Below are 19036 nucleotides of genomic sequence, written 5' to 3' on the forward strand. Positions count from 1 at the left end.
ACGGACAGATATTTATCAACTGGGCGTGCAATCGATTCCCCAAGTAGGGCAAGATCATGGACCGTGTTGTAAACCGATGTGAGTTTTGTTTCATTGCATCTTCAGCACCTTCATGATCCTAATCATAATAGGGCGATTATTCGTGTCAGTGACTGCCAGATCGGATGCGCTATAGGCGTTGGTTATTTCTTCCAACCCAGTTTGTCTTTCACCCTATTGGGGCCCCACGTGAGCGGGGATTTTTATTTAGTGTGTCTATCAATGAACAGCTGATGGATGCGTTTTCAAGTAGTACGCCTATCTGGCTTGTCAGGCATGAAAAACGTGGTGACTGCTCATCCAGCATAGCTTAGGTCTTCATCTACTCCGTGTGGGTCCTCCATTGGCTGAGCGTGGATGCGTTAATTTAAAATGTTATCTCAAGTTTTACTGTAACACGGCTTCATGACTTCAGGTTTACTGGGCACATTGTTTCACTGATAAAGCCGTCGACTAGCTTTTATCGACTATGTTGCTAGCGCACCCAATGTGCACAGGTTCACTTCAAAACTAGTCTGAACAATTATCTGGGGGGTGGATTAATAGGCCTTTCACACCCAATAATACATGCACTTCAGTTAAGTGGGAACATCTGACTCTCCACATTTTTGTTCACAAAAGGAAGAAAAAACTGTAGGATGGTAATCGATCTAGCGAAGTTTAGAATTGTAAGCGCAACATTCCATGTCACATTACAGGAGGGCTTCTTATCTCACAGTGGAACCATATTATCCGTGACTTAGCAATGCGTCAACTGTGGTGAGACTTAATAGCTATATGATGTGGAATGTGTGATAACTGGGACCGGAATGCATTGTGTGTTGGGTGGGGCACATCTACTCGAATAACTATTTAAAGATTTGTTGGAGTAAATGATGAAATCAAACAGTCACCGCAGGTCCAAATTGAAAACAAATGTTCCTTTCTGAGTTTCAAAAGAAAGGAAGGCAACGCCTCCACCTGAAGTTTCACGTTTGGAAGCTACGCTTGATATTAAGTATCGTTGCGGACATGCTACAAGCGATTACTTACAGTCTCATTGCAAATAATTGAATAGCGTTTTTCCACCTTGATTGTGAGTCTGTTCGGTTGCATTGACCGCGGAGCCTGTTCCCCGGTAAAGCAGTGAGGCAGCCTTTCTCGGGCCTCAGCAACACTAGTTTCTCCTATCCATCATGTTCATAGGCCTAGTTAGTTATATATCACGTCAGCCCAGATTGCTGCGAACTCCTCTATAGTCTTTGACTGTTCAAGCACTTCCCCTTGCTTGAACTCCTGGCACAGCTACAGACGATAACTCCAAAATATTCGTAAAAAACACCAAAACAGTCGGGTACTTATAGCATAAATGTATCTAAGAAGAGTTTATTAAGACACCATGCTATGTTTTGCTGGTCAGAGTTTAACGTTGCCTGTAAATAAGCAGCTCCACAAAAACAACTTCCCCGTGATTTCGGGAACGATACATTTGAGTTGCATCTGTTGGGCCGATTTCGGTACAGCTATCTTAGTTAGTTTGCTATTGTGCTTTTCAGTTTTGTTCAGACTATGGTTAGAAATCTAATTTAGACTAAACTGCTGAGCACGTCGTCACTTTGCTCTTCTGCACTCATGTTCGTATGCTATTGTGCTTTTCAGTTTTGTCCAGACTATGGTTAGAAATCCAATTTAGAATAACTTGCTGAGCACGTCGTCACTATGCTCTTCTGCACTCACCTTTCCAATGCATACCAAATGTGACAATTAAAACACGTCTGGCAGCTTTTTTGCAGTTGGAATCTGCACATTAAGACCAGTCAGTTCAGTCAGTAGATGTCATATAAGTATCCACTTCTATGATTTTTGTTTCCGTTGTAAAACAACAAGCGCGAAGTCCTAAAATCTACCAGCGCTTGTCAGCAGTGTTCTACGTTGCTAATGCTTAGAGACTCTGCCAAAGTCTGAAACCACCGACTTTCTATTCATGCTAACATGATTGATTACGCCAGCCGTTTGATTAAGGCTATCTTAGGCACCTGAATATATGCACGCGTACGTGACTGTGGTGATGTACTATTTGCAACAAACTAGTTTCATCAACTGCATATAAACAGTGTAGCAGGCGGTTCAAAGTGTCCCATCGTATGCTGACTTATGATAATGGTGACATAAATTTGAACGTGTTCCATTCAGACGCAAGAAATGCAGCAGCAGCTGTCATTCGCTCACTCATATGGGAGGGAACTTTTAGAGTGGTCTATTAATTAGTAGTACTTCGGCAACATAGTCTGTTGCGGTGTAAAACACAATAAAATTAGACGTAATACGCCACTCATAAGGCTGCTGAAAAGTATTCGATAGCCCAGAACCGGTTTCGCCCTTCTTGGAGTTTATCCGGTTACAACAAATTAGGTTTCACAAACTAGACAAGTCTCTCCTATTAAAGCTCTATGGCAAGTGCCACGCAGTCTAATTTCAAAGCAGTTAGAATTCTTTAAAAATAGATTCTCACAAAACACTTTTGGGAAGACTTGTTGCTTTTGCATTCTTCATAATGCCCCATTCTTAGTGTTCCGAAAAGTCGTTGACGGAGAATTCACTGGAATAGGTCGAACACGATTGCTGTCTATCAGTAAGCATCGTCAGAGTCACGGAGTGAGAGATGTCCATTTCATAATTTACAATATGTGAACAGATGTTTGTTAGCCATCAAAATAGTGATTCCGCGTTTTTTGCTGCTGATTCCCGTCTGGTGCAGACTAAGAACGCGCTAAAATAGAAGACAAAAATGTACAGCAAATTAGCTGACAAAACCGGTGCAACGGTAGCGATGGACACAGATACTAAAATGAAGTGTCAGAGAGTTCATCATTTTTAGTCAGACTGTGATTCACAAGCTACCTGTTCTCGAATCTGATGGTAAACAAAAGAAATCCACTTCTTCCTTCTCAGACTTTCAAAAGAAAATTGTGTGTGCCACTTTTTTGAATACATTTTTAGGTTTCTATCCGTAAAACGCCAAACGTCTTATCTCAATTTCAAACCAAACGGCTGGTTGGAAAAAATCCGTTTTTACCCAACTTTGCGATTGACTGAATCTGACTGAATCTGGAGAGTTAAGGTATGTAAATGGAAAAATCTAGAATTTTCTGGTTCTGTTGTGTAGCAGATGCAAACAATAGGAATCTCATATCCGTAGTGTATGTTCTGTTCCTCACCCATATCAATGGCTCTTCTCCTACACCAAAAATGTAGGCCTCAATGGACCTGACTTGAAAATCAGTATCACTGGATATCGCAATTGTGACCGCATCGATTATCAAGCGGAAAATGGTGAGATGAAACATTCGGCCTCAAAATAATGAATATTGCAGAGTCCGGAAAAGAAATTTTTGTGCAAGGGCATTATGACCGTGATTGGTGGAATGTTGATTCATTTCTCATTCGGTTACTTTTATACTGTTGGTGGGTTCAATGATAATGGTCAACCTATGTTTAGCCAATATGACTCCATACATATACAGTTACGTGAGAGCTCGAGTGGACCCGAATGCAGATAAAAAGCTTACAATCTGGTTATCGGCGATCGCGCTGGTTATGCAGGGCGTTATGATGCCCATTGGTGGCCTTGTTTCTCAGAAAATTGGTTTCCGTCCGGTCGTTGGAATTTCGTGCGTAGTTCATAGGTGAGTTATGTTACGTACATTTTCATATGTGCTTGAAAAGAAAATGTTCCTTTCTGATCTGGGTCTCCTTGGTTTCAGCGTCTGAAAGAAATGTCAAGCAAATTGATCCACCAAGGCGTTTGTCAGACAGATAAAAATTCACGGTCAAGTTTACAAACCACTTGCTCACTCTATAGGTACTCGCAAATTTGATCGACTTTATCAATGAAGAATATACAAAATAAACTAAGGGGTGGCCCCTTAGATACATAGGTGGCTCATAATGCACTGTTTCCATAAATTGAAGACTCTTCTTAACGAAGCAACACGGATAATAAGTAACCATCATAAATGCTTTAACCAGTCTCCAAAAAATCCTTCGACTGAGCTTGGAGCTGCCATCTTGTCCGCCAGACCATCTGTTTATCCGGGCCAGTGTTATTTTATCTGATCAATGTGTTTGTCTTCTGTTTCAGTGGATCCGTACTGCTGACATACGTTACCGTTTTGAGGTCCTACACAGGAGTCATTTTGACCTACGCACTAGTTCAAGGTGCTGGGTTTGGATTTGGTTACTCCGTAATTTTTGGTGTGGCGACTGGAGTGAGTTCCGTCTTACCTTTAGTAAATCAGTCCTTCACATCTTTTGATGACCCAAGGGGTTATTCGAAGGACGCATTCTATATTCTGGCTGCCAAAGGGTTTCTATCACCATGACGAAATTGCTCAACCCCCAGAGATAGTTCGTCTGAAGTCTGTTCTCACAAATAAGTCGTCTGTATCTCCATCGCGTACACTGACTTTTTAACAGAATTGAAGACCACCAATTAAGTAGTGATTTATTTTTCCCATGACAGCCATGAAAGCCGTATTCAAATAGCGCAGGTTATAGTACAGGGATATTTTTCAGAATACTTTAGTCCTAAAAATGGATTTCTCAAGACCCGGCCTGTCGTGCTTCAATTTTAGTGGTTTCCAACCCGGCGCCCACTAATATTTGGACTGGTTGTTGGTGGTTTCGGTTTGGGTGCTCTGATCTTCACTCCAATACAAATGTCTTTCATCAACCCGGATAATATCCCCACGGTTAACGGGTAAGTGGTGCTTGGTAAGTGACCATTAAAGCAACGAAGAAGTGTACAATGTGCTACACACGCCGGTTGCAAGACAAAGCAGTCTGTAGTTAGCCAAGGGAAATAGCGTCACACCCACATAATTTCTATGTCACGCATTTTAACGCAACAGAAGCCTGCCATTGTCATCAACGTAACGGTCGAAATTTCCGACGCTGAAAAACCAGTGTAATGCGGTCAAAGACTCTGCCTCTAAACTAGTTCATCTGCAAGAAAACGCCTACCTGCTCATGGCTAATGTTTTTCAGGTTGATGAAATATGTCAAGGGAAAAACCGCACAGCAGCTGTAGGCACTTATACCAAAGACATGAACATACCGATGACCCTGAAAAGAGCAAGGATGTTTTTTGCAAAGGATCATTCTTTCACATTTCGAGGATCTACGGTATTAGAACGGATTGCGAGATTATTCGAACCGTTTTACTGCTGAGAAAGAATAAGTAATCCGTTTGATTTCAGCTTGCTCAAAATAGACACGTCTACTTCATTGAGATCCTATGATTTTTCTTGATGAGATGAGTGGTGAGACTTTTGAGCTGAGTTTTCAATTTTTGAGAGAAAGGCGAAAAGATGCTTGCGCTGAAGACACAACTACTATCTTTTCCTTTTTCATCTTTACCAGTCCTTCCCAATACAGTCCATGAACATACATTTCAAGTCAAATTCAATCAACCAATCATTCGTTTCAAGGAAGAAGATCTGAGTATAGTGTTTTGGGTGAAAATTTTTAGATAGATTTCGGTCGGATTATGTTAATTATTGCAAAAAATCGACTGGCCAAACTGGGTGGTTGGCCCCCCTCGGATTAGATGAAATCTCATCTCACTACCTGATAGGTGACAAAAAGTTGGTCTAGAACAGCTGCTTATTCAGCGCGTGATGATCCATACATAACTTAAATATATGTGCCAGCATGGCATTCCACCTGTTAAAATTAGCACCATAGTACTACCAAGGTTATGTATTTGTGATGAGTCATACATTTTCACGTTACTATTCCATTTGAGATTCACGGGCGGCACAAAACAACTCGAAGAAGCTGAGATAGTCTTCAGCTGCAATACCTTAAATGTTCTCACAGCTAAGGGACACATAAATGTTATTATTCCTACCATAAAGGCGAGATTGCGACGGCAATCCAGCGATTTCCTCTTACTGGGTTGAGAGGGTACACAAAAAGCTTTAATGAACACAGTTCAGGGTGTTTGGTAATTTTCTGTAGAAATGGATCCCATTGGGGATATCCAGGTGCCACATCTGACTTTCTGACTATTCTGATGCCATGAGGGATTTGCAAATTACTTATCTTAGATTCCCTCAAACACATTAAGATCAATAATTCTCACTTACCTATAGGCGACAAGAAGACGACATTTTCATTACACCCCAGCCAACAAATATAGGATGCTCGAATATGACGTTGTGGACCGAAGGAGTGATATCAATATATTGGCAAAGAACGAAAACCGCCATAACCACGAATACGCAGCTCGATACCTTTGGTAACCGAGTGATTAGACTCACTCACCCAGTTTCATAGTAAAGTTAGCTACACTTTAGAGGCTAAAACCGATATACTCAACCGCGTCAACTCGGGGTTTTCAGGCATTCTTAGTGGGTCTGTACTCTTTAGCGGAGAGTAGACAGGTTCCATACACTTTAGAGGCTAAAACCGATATACTCGACCGCGTCAGCTCGTAGTTTTTCAGGCATTCTTAGTGGGTCTGTACACTTTAGCGGAGAGTAGACAGGTTCCGCAGAATGGTGAATTTTACCGTGGGTGTCCTTATACGCTGAAATTAAATGAGTGGGCAAAATGACTGCCATTTGTCGTCACTAGTGTTGGCGAAGTTAGTGAACGAGTTAAGCATTAGAAACTTCGTTTATCTAGACACATGGCGTCTGCCTGTCTGAACGATCCTCGTCGGGTAACGTAGAGAAATGTCGCACGTGTACTGCATACACTCGTGCGTCGAAATCTCCCAAACTCAGATGCCTGGTTCTCTGTGAGCAAGAAACACGGTCCAGAAACAACTGGACCATTGTTAATTTATGGCTGGACGGTTGTGCAACTTTTGTTAAAATGTCGTGAGTTCTTATCACGCCGCTTGACCTAAACAAGACTTACATGGCAAAATAATTTTAGCAAGCAAAACGGGATTATATAGGCTGTGTTCAAGCTAATTATTGATAGGGAACCGCATATAACTACAAAACTAACCGTGAAGCAATTGCGGCATGGCGTCGGTTCTGTTTTGAAAATGATCCCGACAACGCTCCGCTACGTGCACTTGGAAATTGTCGACCTCGCAGGTCAACAAGATGTGACCGATTGGACGGACAATCAGTGGTTTCAGGTGTTGGTGGTTGTGGAATTTTTTTAGAAAATATACTCACATGACTCTCGTTTGAATAAATGACCTCCTGCCCTCGCGCACTCATCCAGGTGAGTCCACACCAAGGGGGGACACTGGACTCGAGTTTTGCCCTAGTTAGAGCTCATCAGCAGTGTATCCCATGTCTCCATGTATCCAGTGTTTATCCCATGGGTGTGAACATTTGATGTGCGAGGTGAGCGTGTTACCAATGAGTCACCAGCGCACATTGGACTCACCCGAATTTTTATGTCTGAACAGGTGAATGTGTTTGCGCTTGAGTGATGTGAGCAGGACGCCCGACGCCTCGAACGACTGCCCAGTACTTATAGTTTGTTTCCAGCAATCTGTTGGACCACGTTGAGTTACGCGCAAACTCCGAAAGTCAAATCGTTCAAATGGAGGTTTATCTACAAATGCGGTACTATAAATACAATAGTAAAATAATAAAACTGTACAAACCTGAAATCGTGGGACTATGCTGCCTTCTGTTTACCGGTTTAAGAACTGCTTATTACTAACGGACCCCAAAGTCCACACCGACTCAAAGCCACGTGTTTACAAGATAGCGAAACAACATATTGACTTAAACAACACGTCCGATGACAAGGTCAAAGAACGGTTTATGTTCAGGTCAAAAACAAGCAAAGTGGTATAGACGCAAAACCAAAATAACAAAAATGAGGAATAGGGTTGTACTACATAGAAATAAAATAAATGAATCGACAGTAATATACGTTGGTTGTGTCGATTGACTGGCCTGCCACTCAGAACTTCCCGGTCATGTAGCGTCTACCTGGGGTTTCAATGAATTTAAAATTAACATGTAATCGATAGTTCTTATCCGCAGGCTTATGTGGTTTACCAGATACATACTCATGGAAAGTATGATTTTATTACTTGAAGCATCTCTATTTTACGCAAGAGATAAGGACAAATGCTCAGTACTCAAATAAACGGTTCTTAAGTTTGCATGCGGTGGTGTACAGTGCCCACCGAAGTTGTACGATAATGTAGCAATGAGGATGTTACATTTATTCATAAATCTTATCTGTTTTGCCAACCATTACAGGAGATTCGTGGACGACAGTGTGCTCAACCGCCTACCGAAATGCTTTCTACTCTGTGGTGGAGTTCTGCTGGGGATACAAATAATCGGGTTTTGTTTAATGCAACAGAGACCTTCAAAGGTGAGATCAACACTCATGCATGACATAGTGAGGACTTGTGTGTGAGCAAAAACAGCGTGAAAGTTGACCTTATGAACCTGTTTATCCTAAAGCATAAATTCCGTGGCCCGACAGATCGGCAGACTATTGAGACTGGAGAAAATATCTGTTAGCCTTTTGGGAAATTGCCGAATCATGAGGAGCTATAAGTCAGCCGTTCATCTACCGAATGATCTGAGGTAATGTACGTGACTTAGGCTAGATATCGATACAACTAGAGATGACGAGAATGCATATAATACTTTGCTATTGAACGGTCGAAGTCATTCTTGATTTCCAACCCATATATCCACCTAGATTCCTTAATGGAAATAAAGACCGGTATGCGTGTTCTGAGCTCATCGTTAAAGCTTTCTTGTCAGTATATGTCCCCTTAAACGATGTTTGTGAAAACCTTAGTACAAACTTTACCATTCTCGATATCCAAACTAGAAACCCGGAGAAGAAGAAGAAATAAGGGTCGAGGAAGAAGAAATTGAAAATGTGAGTCAGTTTGACTTGTACACAGCCCCTGTGGTGCACATAACACATCCAGAACAAATACGAAATATTCTTTACTAATTTTCCTTACTGTACGTTCCAGGAGAAGTCACTCGAAGAGTAAGTACATCATTGTGTATTTCGTTTAAAAATTTGAAATAGCTTCTTTGTAAGCAGAGTGTATTTTCCCAAGCACATTGTCCTGATCTGTTGTATATATATGAATAATATCAAGGATAGTTCAGCTTTAATGCCCTTTCGGCGCCTAGCTGCCATGACACCCGAACAAAGCGCGCGGGCTGAGACAGTCAGGTTGCCCAAGCCTAGACAGACGAAGCTGAGAACATAGGCCACGTTTTGACCATGGATCTTCCGGAAAGTTGATTCGCGCTTTAACCACTGGGCTATCTCGTACTTGTCCCTGTTGGGGTTCATGTTGACCCTTCAGTTTCTTAAAGATTCTTATTAGTATATTGAAACTTAGACTGTTAACAAGTTGACGCTTGATGGAGAAACGTGGTCTGCTTTGGAAGTTCCGGTCATAACTAGCTCAGATATCGCTAAAATGATCGAAAGGCATGTGGTGTATAATATAGAATCTAAAAGTCAAAACACATCGTAGTGAAGTAGGATGTTTTAATCGGACGCCTTTCTTGTCGTGAGAAAACTTTTATGGGGATTCTACAACTAACTAAGTGCGAGTCAGGGACGACATCATTGCCTCCGCTGATTTGTGTGTTCCTCGGGTCAGTTGGCAGTCAGTGTGGCCAGTGGGTGTGGGTGCGTTAGCTCTGTGAATACCTGCGCGTGATTCTGTGTATTTTGATTAGGATATGCCTACGGCTGTTGTGATGGTTGTGATTGGAGTCCCGTTTGACATCTAGCTAAGATCCCTACAAGCACGTGGAGGCATTCCAGATGCTGACACCATCACTACAACAGATTCAAGATGGTTGTCTGTTGATCTCTAGCACTTCAGGGCACGCTTGTTCCACATGTGACTTGAATCCTGAGTGGAGTACGCGTGTACCATTGAAGTTGATTTGATATCATGACTCAAGTATGTGGCGGCCCATTGGCCGCACAGTGCAATTGGAATAAAACTTTTAACCCCGAAATATTGTATTTTGTTGCGAATGTGTTTCAAACCAAAGCCCATCCTAATCTACGTTCATATTTTCGCAGCTACCAAATTTGGATTGTCCACTGAAGTAATCATACCTCTAACGGAAAACTTCCCTAGCATCGCTGAGAACTCGCGATGCCTAGATGGGGCTCAAAAGTTTGGACTCATATCCTGAAATCCATTTCCTATCCCTTTTAGTCCATCAGGGATACGTCGTAGCCTTCGAAAATTCAATTCTATTGTGCGAACGCCGGGCGCCACTATGTTGGAGTGCATTTGCTGATTCGCGTTCAAGCATTTTTTTAAAACTCAGTTAGACTTCGTGAAGCAAACCACGTGTGGCGTTTGTACTCCACGATTCGCACTTGGAGCTGTCTGGCTGTCTGGCCTATACATATTTAACTGGACATCCTGCACAGGGATTTGTTAGAAGCAATCTGTGCTGTTGCGGTTCGATAGGGTACTTAGCCTTTACGAGGTGACCACTGGGTTTATATCTCCCTGTTCCGGACAATGAACCTTATGGAGTATTCATTTCTCAATTGTTTTGGTTCACCTGATCGTGTAGACTCATCCGAGCACAATAACTAGACACGATTCACTAGCGATCCGACGACTGCACGCTTGACGTAATGTGGATGCGAAAACTCATGGTGAAAGTGCCTGTCTGAATGTGTGGATTTTCCACGGATTCCCACTGAGACGCCATTGTTCGTGTTAGCAGATGGCTTGCAGTTCAGGAAATTAAGAGTAATCTCTTCAGCATCAGCCTCTACCGTGAATTTCATACTACTGCATTGTCCGTTCGAGCAGTTTAGAAAGACATGCCACTGTGTGGCTGATATGATAGCAAACATGTGGCCAACGAATCTCGGTCAGGTGTACGGTGAATGGACAAAGTCACGTAAGGTCTTAGTTTGAACATGGCGCGAGAAAAGATTAGCTACCATGGGTGATACTGGAGATCCTACGACGACACCATCAGTGTGTCTACAGAGTGCATATTGAAATGTGAAGTATGTGGTGCCTAGACACAGTTCAACATCAGTAATAATATCAACGGTACACAAGGCCTTATGTAAAGTAGGAGCATGTTGTCGAACAACATAGAGGACGTGAAAGCTAAACAGACATTAACTGGTACGCTAGTATACAGAGCTGTTATGTCAAAGCTGACCGCCAATTCATCATATTTGATGTGGCTATAGTGAAGTATATTAACGAAGTCAAAAGGACTATTCACGTGACGTAACAGCTAGCTGATAACGAAGATTCAATAAGGACACCTGAGTATTTGAATAGGTTGTGAGTTAAACAGGCAGTATAGTCCACGATGAGCCGTACATGTGTTTTTGGCAAAAAATAGAAACTTTCAGGCCCATTGGATTCAGGGACAAGTGGATGCAATTGGAATAAAACTTTTAACCCCGAAATATTGTATTTTGTTGCGAATGTGTTTCAAACCAAAGCCCATCCTAATCTACGTTCATATTTTCGCAGCTCACCAAATTTGATTGTCCACTGAAGTAATCATACCTCTAACGGAAAACTTCCCTAGCATCGCTGAGAACTCGCGATGCCTAGATGGGGCTCAAAAGTTTGGACTCATATCCTGAAATCCATTTCCTATCCCTTTTAGTCCATCAGGGATACGTCGTAGCCTTCGAAAATTCAATTCTATTGTGCGAACGCCGGGCGCCACTATGTTGGAGTGCATTTGCTGATTCGCGTTCAAGCATTTTTTTAAAACTCAGTTAGACTTCGTGAAGCAAACCACGTGTGGCGTTTGTACTCCACGATTCGCACTTGGAGCTGTCTGGCTGTCTGGCCTATACATATTTAACTGGACATCCTGCACAGGGATTTGTTAGAAGCAATCTGTGCTGTTGCGGTTCGATAGGGTACTTAGCCTTTACGAGGTGACCACTGGGTTTATGTCTCCCTGTTCCGGACAATGAACCTTATGGAGTATTCATTTCTCAATTGTTTTGGTTCACCTGATCGTGTAGACTCATCCGAGCACAATAACTAGACACGATTCACTAGCGATCCGACGACTGCACGCTTGACGTAATGTGGATGCGAAAACTCATGGTGAAAGTGCCTGTCTGAATGTGTGGATTTTCCACGGATTCCCACTGAGACGCCATTGTTCGTGTTAGCAGATGGCTTGCAGTTCAGGAAATTAAGAGTAATCTCTTCAGCATCAGCCTCTACCGTGAATTTCATACTACTGCATTGTCCGTTCGAGCAGTTTAGAAAGACATGCCACTGTGTGGCTGATATGATAGCAAACATGTGGCCAACGAATCTCGGTCAGGTGTACGGTGAATGGACAAAGTCACGTAAGGTCTTAGTTTGAACATGGCGCGAGAAAAGATTAGCTACCATGGGTGATACTGGAGATCCTACGACGACACCATCAGTGTGTCTACAGAGTGCATATTGAAATGTGAAGTATGTGGTGCCTAGACACAGTTCAACATCAGTAATAATATCAACGGTACACAAGGCCTTATGTAAAGTAGGAGCATGTTGTCGAACAACATAGAGGACGTGAAAGCTAAACAGACATTAACTGGTACGCTAGTATACAGAGCTGTTATGTCAAAGCTGACCGCCAATTCATCATATTTGATGTGGCTATAGTGAAGTATATTAACGAAGTCAAAAGGACTATTCACGTGACGTAACAGCTAGCTGATAACGAAGATTCAATAAGGACACCTGAGTATTTGGATAGGTTGTGAGTTAAACAGGCAGTATAGTCCACGATGAGCCGTACATGTGTTTTTGGCAAAAAATAGAAACTTTCAGGCCCATTGGATTCAGGGACAAGTGGATACCACCGTGTTTTAGTCGTTGCAGTTACTTAGTAATCCGAAATTTGGTCCTTTTGACAGTTAGGCCTTCTTTCTGCAGTTTGATTTTTTCATAAGTATCCAACGTTAGATGTTCCAATGTTTGACTTTTATTAAATTGATTGTAGAATTGCTCGAAAATGGTTGATTGCAGTAACGGGAACGCCGCCTTATGAGTTAAAATCTTTTATAGTCTCTTTCAGTTATCTAGCGTGAGCATCAAATTGTGCAAATACCACAAAGCTCTTTATTGTCCTTTTATTAGCAGTAATATGGACACTGATGAAACATTTAGTGCATGGATATAGAGATGTGGATTTTTCATTAAGACGTGGGAATAAAATTTATACAAATATATGAACGCCTGCCTTAGTGCGTCATTAAAATCTGAAGCTGTGAGAAGAGAGGATAACCTGAGGTTGTTGAAATAGTTGGTTAACTCCAGACGTGTGATATGAACGTCAGAAAAGAAATCAATCTGCTCTGGAAACCCCAGTAGGCTGGCAGCAAACACTTGCTTGACAAGATATAATCAGGTGACTTGGATGGAAGAGCTCGTTTTTAAAAAGATAATTGTGACTCTGTATATATTAGAGCATGTAGCATTCAAGAGAAAAGGAGTGACGCAATGTCGGTCAATTTCTGTTCTGATTATGCCCCAAAAATAGCTGTGAGGTGAACAAAAGCATAACGCGAGTGGTCACATGATCCATCTACTTCCTGAAAATTCATGATTTGTTGAAACAAACTTCAACAGTTGAAGCCTGCTGACGTCTGTTTCAAAACTGAGTAATACGAACTTTGAAATAAATGCCAGGGATCAAGCCATTGGTCTATTGCGCCTACTAATGATGCCTGCACAATTGATGACGAAACGTCTGCAAGTTGCCGGCGAAAAGATCAACAACTACGTGATCCACGACTAGGCTTGATTGTTTTTTATGGTGAATAAGATAGATAATATCACAATTATATTGAGTGGTAGCCCGCTTTTGTTTACAATACAAAGTGATTCACAATTTTCATATCGGTACAATTCTGAGCAACTAGACCATTTTCCGATATGACTGCGTTTTTCTCTCACACTGTTCTACATTTCCTTCGTAGCAATTACCCTACTAAGTGCTTTTATTTGTCACATGTGATTTAATCGCGGTCTTAGTATGAAGGTCTAGCCTTCCGGATATGCGTTTTGCAGATCACTTTAGAGTTAATCAGAGATTCCTGTGAATCGGTCGTTCGTCACTCTGATGATGTCAGTAAAATATACGTGGGTTTTTCAAAAAGATTGCCAAATGAAACAAGTGTTCAGGTAAAGGATGTCGGGAACGAAAAGTTTCAGTTGAGTCTATCGTTGGCACCAAGGTGTTCTGTTAATAACTACATTTTACCATGCGTATACAATTTCGCGTACAACATGAACATAAGTCTGCAGTAAAATCGGGGACAACACTCACCCTAATAGCCCCAAAAAAAGGAACCCGATGAATAGCCCTCGTTTTAAAAACATTTCCGTAGAGAACACATACCACCTACTCTAGTATATCACTGATTGAGGCACTTAGTCTACACACACAGCGTTGCCTATTTTCACTTTGGCACACAATGAAAAACGAATCCCTAGAAAATGAGGTTCGGACATTCAGTTAAGAAGGAAAAGTTGGAGTCATGGGCTATACACAATGCGTAGTTACATACTGAACGTTTTGTGACGTGGAAATCAGAAATTGACTATCCAATCAAGTGGTGCATTTTATCTACTTCCATTTCAGAGTAGTCGAATTGAAGCCAAAGGATCTGATTCATCGCCTAGATTTCTACCTCCTATGGCTTATTCTGCTATTTGCGGCCATTCCAATCACCATTATCGCATCCGCATATAAGGCAAGTGTCCAGCTGCGACAACACATCCTTTCTTATCGCCTTGTCCACCAAATGCATTTTCACTAGCCGTCAGACCCTTTATCTTTCTCGACTACAGCTATTCGGACAAGCTTACATCACCGATGATCGTTTTCTGTCCGCTGTTGCAACCGTTTCGTCTGCGTTCAACTCGGGTGGTAGAATCTTTTGGGGTTTAGTCGTCGACAAGTTTTCATTCAAGGTGAGCCATTTGATCGAGGAATTTTCACACGGTACTGGTTATTTGGCAGATACGCGATTCGAGAAAATGATTCAGCTAAGTAGGTTTTTAAAGGAACACCACGATGCCAAAAGCTCTAAGGAACTGAAGGCAAATACTTCTTGAATGAAGCAGGTTACGGACGCACAAAAATCAGAATACATGGGCGAATTTCTCAACTATACTTTATCATTCGTGCCACGCGGACTTGAAAAACTAGTCAACAGTGGTTTTCCTTCTGGTTACTTGTTCATGCCTAAGAACCTCCCGACAAAAACTGCTGCAAATGTTCACTAAGCGCACGTTACTCTTTGTGGACTGATGGGTTTTGACTAGCATGTGTAAGCGTAATCACATCCACTGAGCATGATATTCGGCTCGGTAGCTTCAATTCTTGACTTAAATATGGATATTTTTAGAATACTTGGTTTCTGTTGACCTATGCTTGGAGCTAAACGAAACACACCAAGTACTTAATTAAACCATTATGAGTAGGCGTAACATACACAATAAAACAAAAGCACGGACTGACTGCCTCAGCAAACTCGCCTTGAGCGATTGTAACTTGAAGTGATTGTGTCAGAGTGCCATACTGTTTTTGATCATGGAAAACGTTATATTTTCATGACATTTTTCAATGGATGTATTTGAAAGGTAGAATCTTCTTTGATGACGATGATTATGTACAAGCTGTAGTCTAGCACAGTGCTTAATGCAACCGAAAGTGTGACACAATGTCACGAAGACGACGTTTAACACAGGGGCAGAACTCACCACATCCGTAACAACTTCTGGTAGAATTTTGTTTGCTTGGTATTTGTAGCATTCATTTCGTGGAATACAGAGCAGAATGTTGCCCAAAGTAACCATTCACAATACCATTCGTTTAAAAGGTTACATCGTTCTGATCTTTCTTTTAATAACTTATGTCAGGCGCTTGCAGGCATGTGATTTTTTGTGTGAGCAAAACTTTTTCGTTGTGACTCCGTCATTAACGCTGGCTACCATTCGTTCCGACAGTTGGCCTACGTAACTGACAGTTTTGTCCTATGGACGACAAAACTACTAAAAGTATGCTATTGACAGCGGCTAATCTAGGGCTAGGAAAACTCCACTGTCACACAATTAGCATGTTCCAGCATCGGCACATGAAGGGCCACCGTATTGCTCCGTTTTTACCAAACACTACTCCGAACAAGTTGATTGCTTGAAGGTAAACTATCAACTACAAATTTTCACGGTGCAACAAAAGACTCCAAGTGTCAGTGGCTAAAAGTTTCAACTGTGGTATGCTTCAGATGCATGTGCCACACAAAGTTAGATTTACGCTGCACATGGAAAAGCACTCAAGAACTATCTCCCTACCACACATTATCCAGGAGGGATGAAATTTTGCTGAAAAACCAACTACCGATTCCGCTTTCTTCAGGACGACCTGGTATCGATTGCCTAAAAATTTCACTTCTCGCCTGAGTGTACAAGTGGAAATACATGCTGGCTTGCATGTGTAAGGGAATGTTTTCACTAGCAAAATATTCTCACAGATGTGGTCACTGTGTACTCAGAAATAGCGTTATTGTTTTCCCTAAATAGAAACGAACAATCGGTACCAGAAGGCTTACTTGTAATTTTTCTTTTCATGTGCTATAGCTCCCTCTGTGCATCTTACTGTCGATTTGGGCAGTGGTCCTGGTCACTTTTCCCCATTTATATCTTGCCGGCGGAACAGCCCTCCGAATTCTTTATGTCATTTGGGTTTGCCTACTGTGGTTCAGTTTGAGCGGTGTGTTAACCATCATACCGTCCGCAACGGCTATACTATTTGGTCAGAAGAACGTTGCGACAAACTATGGAGTCGTGTACAGTGCATTCGTAAGTAAACAATACTAGTGTTTGTGTATTTCCGTTTTGCGTAGACGATGCTGATTTTTGCTTCATCTTTCCTTTATCTAGTCTTTTGGGAGCTTGTTGTGTGGCATTTTCCAAACGTTTCTTCCGGAGCAGCCTTACGTAGTTCAGTTCTCAACGTGTTTTGTTCTGGTAACTGGAGGTAAGCTAGTGTGAGCAACTCACTAATTGAAACTCAACACACTTATTAATATGCTGTGCGCTTGAGTCTCTAAAAATACCCGACCATTCAACAATCCTCCCCCCGTATCTCTTCTGTTTTATAGATGATGATATTCTCAGTATACTTTTTATTTCAGCTCTGGTAATGACGTTATGGGTGACAGATATGAAGCTGAATCACCGGCTCACATTATGTCGAAAACTTACCAGACAGTGTGCTCGATGCCGTGACAGCAAACAACAGACGAATAACGTTTAATTCCATAGGAGAACAAATATGTTTACTATCATTGGTTTCCTCGTAACCATTTTTTTCAATCAGGAAAGGGAGTCTACAGGAATTCGAGTACGTATGTGAATTACTGTTGGCAAACCAAATCTGTGTTCAGTACAAAGCCTTCGGTTTTTGAGGAAACCTTAACAGACGAGGATTTTAGCTAATCCTGTGATTGTGCTTTGGTTACATATCTCATTTCCGCTCAACAACCAGATGGATAGAAGGAGAACCCGATTTTTGTAATGTCGCATTTCATTTATTAGGTAACTTACCCAAAAATTGAAAGGCAGGTTTAACTTCTCTTGGTTATCAGTTATTTTGCTATAATAATTTGTTTCAGATGGTTTTGCCTAAAATGCTCCCCCCCAGAAAAAAACATTTCCTCATCCATCAAATTGTTTGCAGCAGGGACACTTGTTAAGAAACATCTTTCAATGGATTGCTTGTTATTACTGATTTTTTAGAACCAGTAGTCAGATCAGCGGCTTTGACCACCATATTGAGGCAAACCCTGATCGGAGAATCACTTTGCTCCCTTCGAAAACCAGTTATTATGAATGAAAGTTGTTCATCTCTGTAGAACGATATTGCAGCGGACTGGCCATTCCACCTGAATCGTCGGTTGGACTGCCTTTATCTTTGGAGGGTTCTCTTTCAACCAGCGTTTTGGGCCTTTTTCACCCGGCCTACTCTCTTAAATCTCACACGCTTTACCGCTGGAAGTAATGGGATATTTTCGGGGCGCGGGATTTCCGTTTGAAAGCAATCAATGTGATTTCATCTCTGCTAATCATCCGTAATTTTTTGACCGGATGCTTTTAGCAAGATCCTCCTACAGCCCGTACTTTTTCAGGAAGTATTCCAGGCATGAAAGCTAATCTTTGTGATACGTCAAATATGAGCCCTTTGAAAGATATGTCTTTCTTATTCAGATTATCTTGGCAAACTGATGGGTTCCTCATCCATTCGTTGTTGTTTTTGAGATTTCTCTTCTTGGTTGGTTGGCTTATTTCAGTATTCACATCATATGTCCCTCGCGTTGCTTATTCCGCATTTCGGCAATTACTTAAATTCAATTATTTAATGATGACGAGTAATCATGACAGCGTTTGTTTTATCGACATTCATGACTCTGTTCATTAGTGGAGGCGGATGCGTGCATCGGCACCATCATTAACTCATCACCTAATTAAGCAGCTATTTATTCAATAAATCAATTGCTGACTATACTGCCTTGCTAACATCGAAGCATCCGGATGGCCCAGTGGAGGTCTGTGGATGGTGTAGAAGCCTGTCGGTAGGTCGTGTTTTTCACTTACCAGCGTGTTTGGACTCTGTACGCCCAAAATTGGTAGACTTTGAAGGTTTCAAAACTCAGGCAGTATACATAGTGATTGGGTTATCTGTTATGATTGGTAATTTGGTTGTAAGGTTTTCACCATCAATAATGATAACCTGGTCACTGTGTTTTTGGGTACATGTCTGAAGGCGCCGGTCAGATTTGCGCTAACACCAACATAAGTTCTGTTGACCAGGAGTGGGTTTCGATTAGGTCGTTTAGATACCCAGGTTGGCTCTACCTCCGAGTGACTGAATCCCAGGAAACCTTTGATCACGGTTTGTAGCCATGATATATATATATATATATATATATATATATATATATATATATATATTGT

At 41.6% G+C, this 19036-nt stretch overlaps 1 protein-coding gene across 1 annotated transcript; it reads left to right on the forward strand.

Moving 5' to 3' along the window:
* Positions 1–3498: 3498 nt before the first annotated feature.
* Positions 3499–17059, forward strand: T265_14167 (hypothetical protein; the record flags this gene model as incomplete). The annotated part of the gene is made up of 11 exons (XM_009172322.1): positions 3499–3704; positions 4160–4286; positions 4653–4777; positions 7316–7453; positions 7536–7662; positions 7698–7825; positions 8265–8409; positions 8854–8904; positions 14702–14992; positions 16661–16882; positions 16964–17059. Coding segments are annotated over 11 exons (1656 nt in total), but the record flags the coding sequence as incomplete, so codon positions are not given.
* Positions 17060–19036: the final 1977 nt, after the last annotated feature.

This window comes from Opisthorchis viverrini (assembly GCF_000715545.1).
Source record: "Opisthorchis viverrini unplaced genomic scaffold opera_v5_151, whole genome shotgun sequence".
Taxonomy (NCBI): domain Eukaryota; kingdom Metazoa; phylum Platyhelminthes; class Trematoda; order Opisthorchiida; family Opisthorchiidae; genus Opisthorchis; species Opisthorchis viverrini.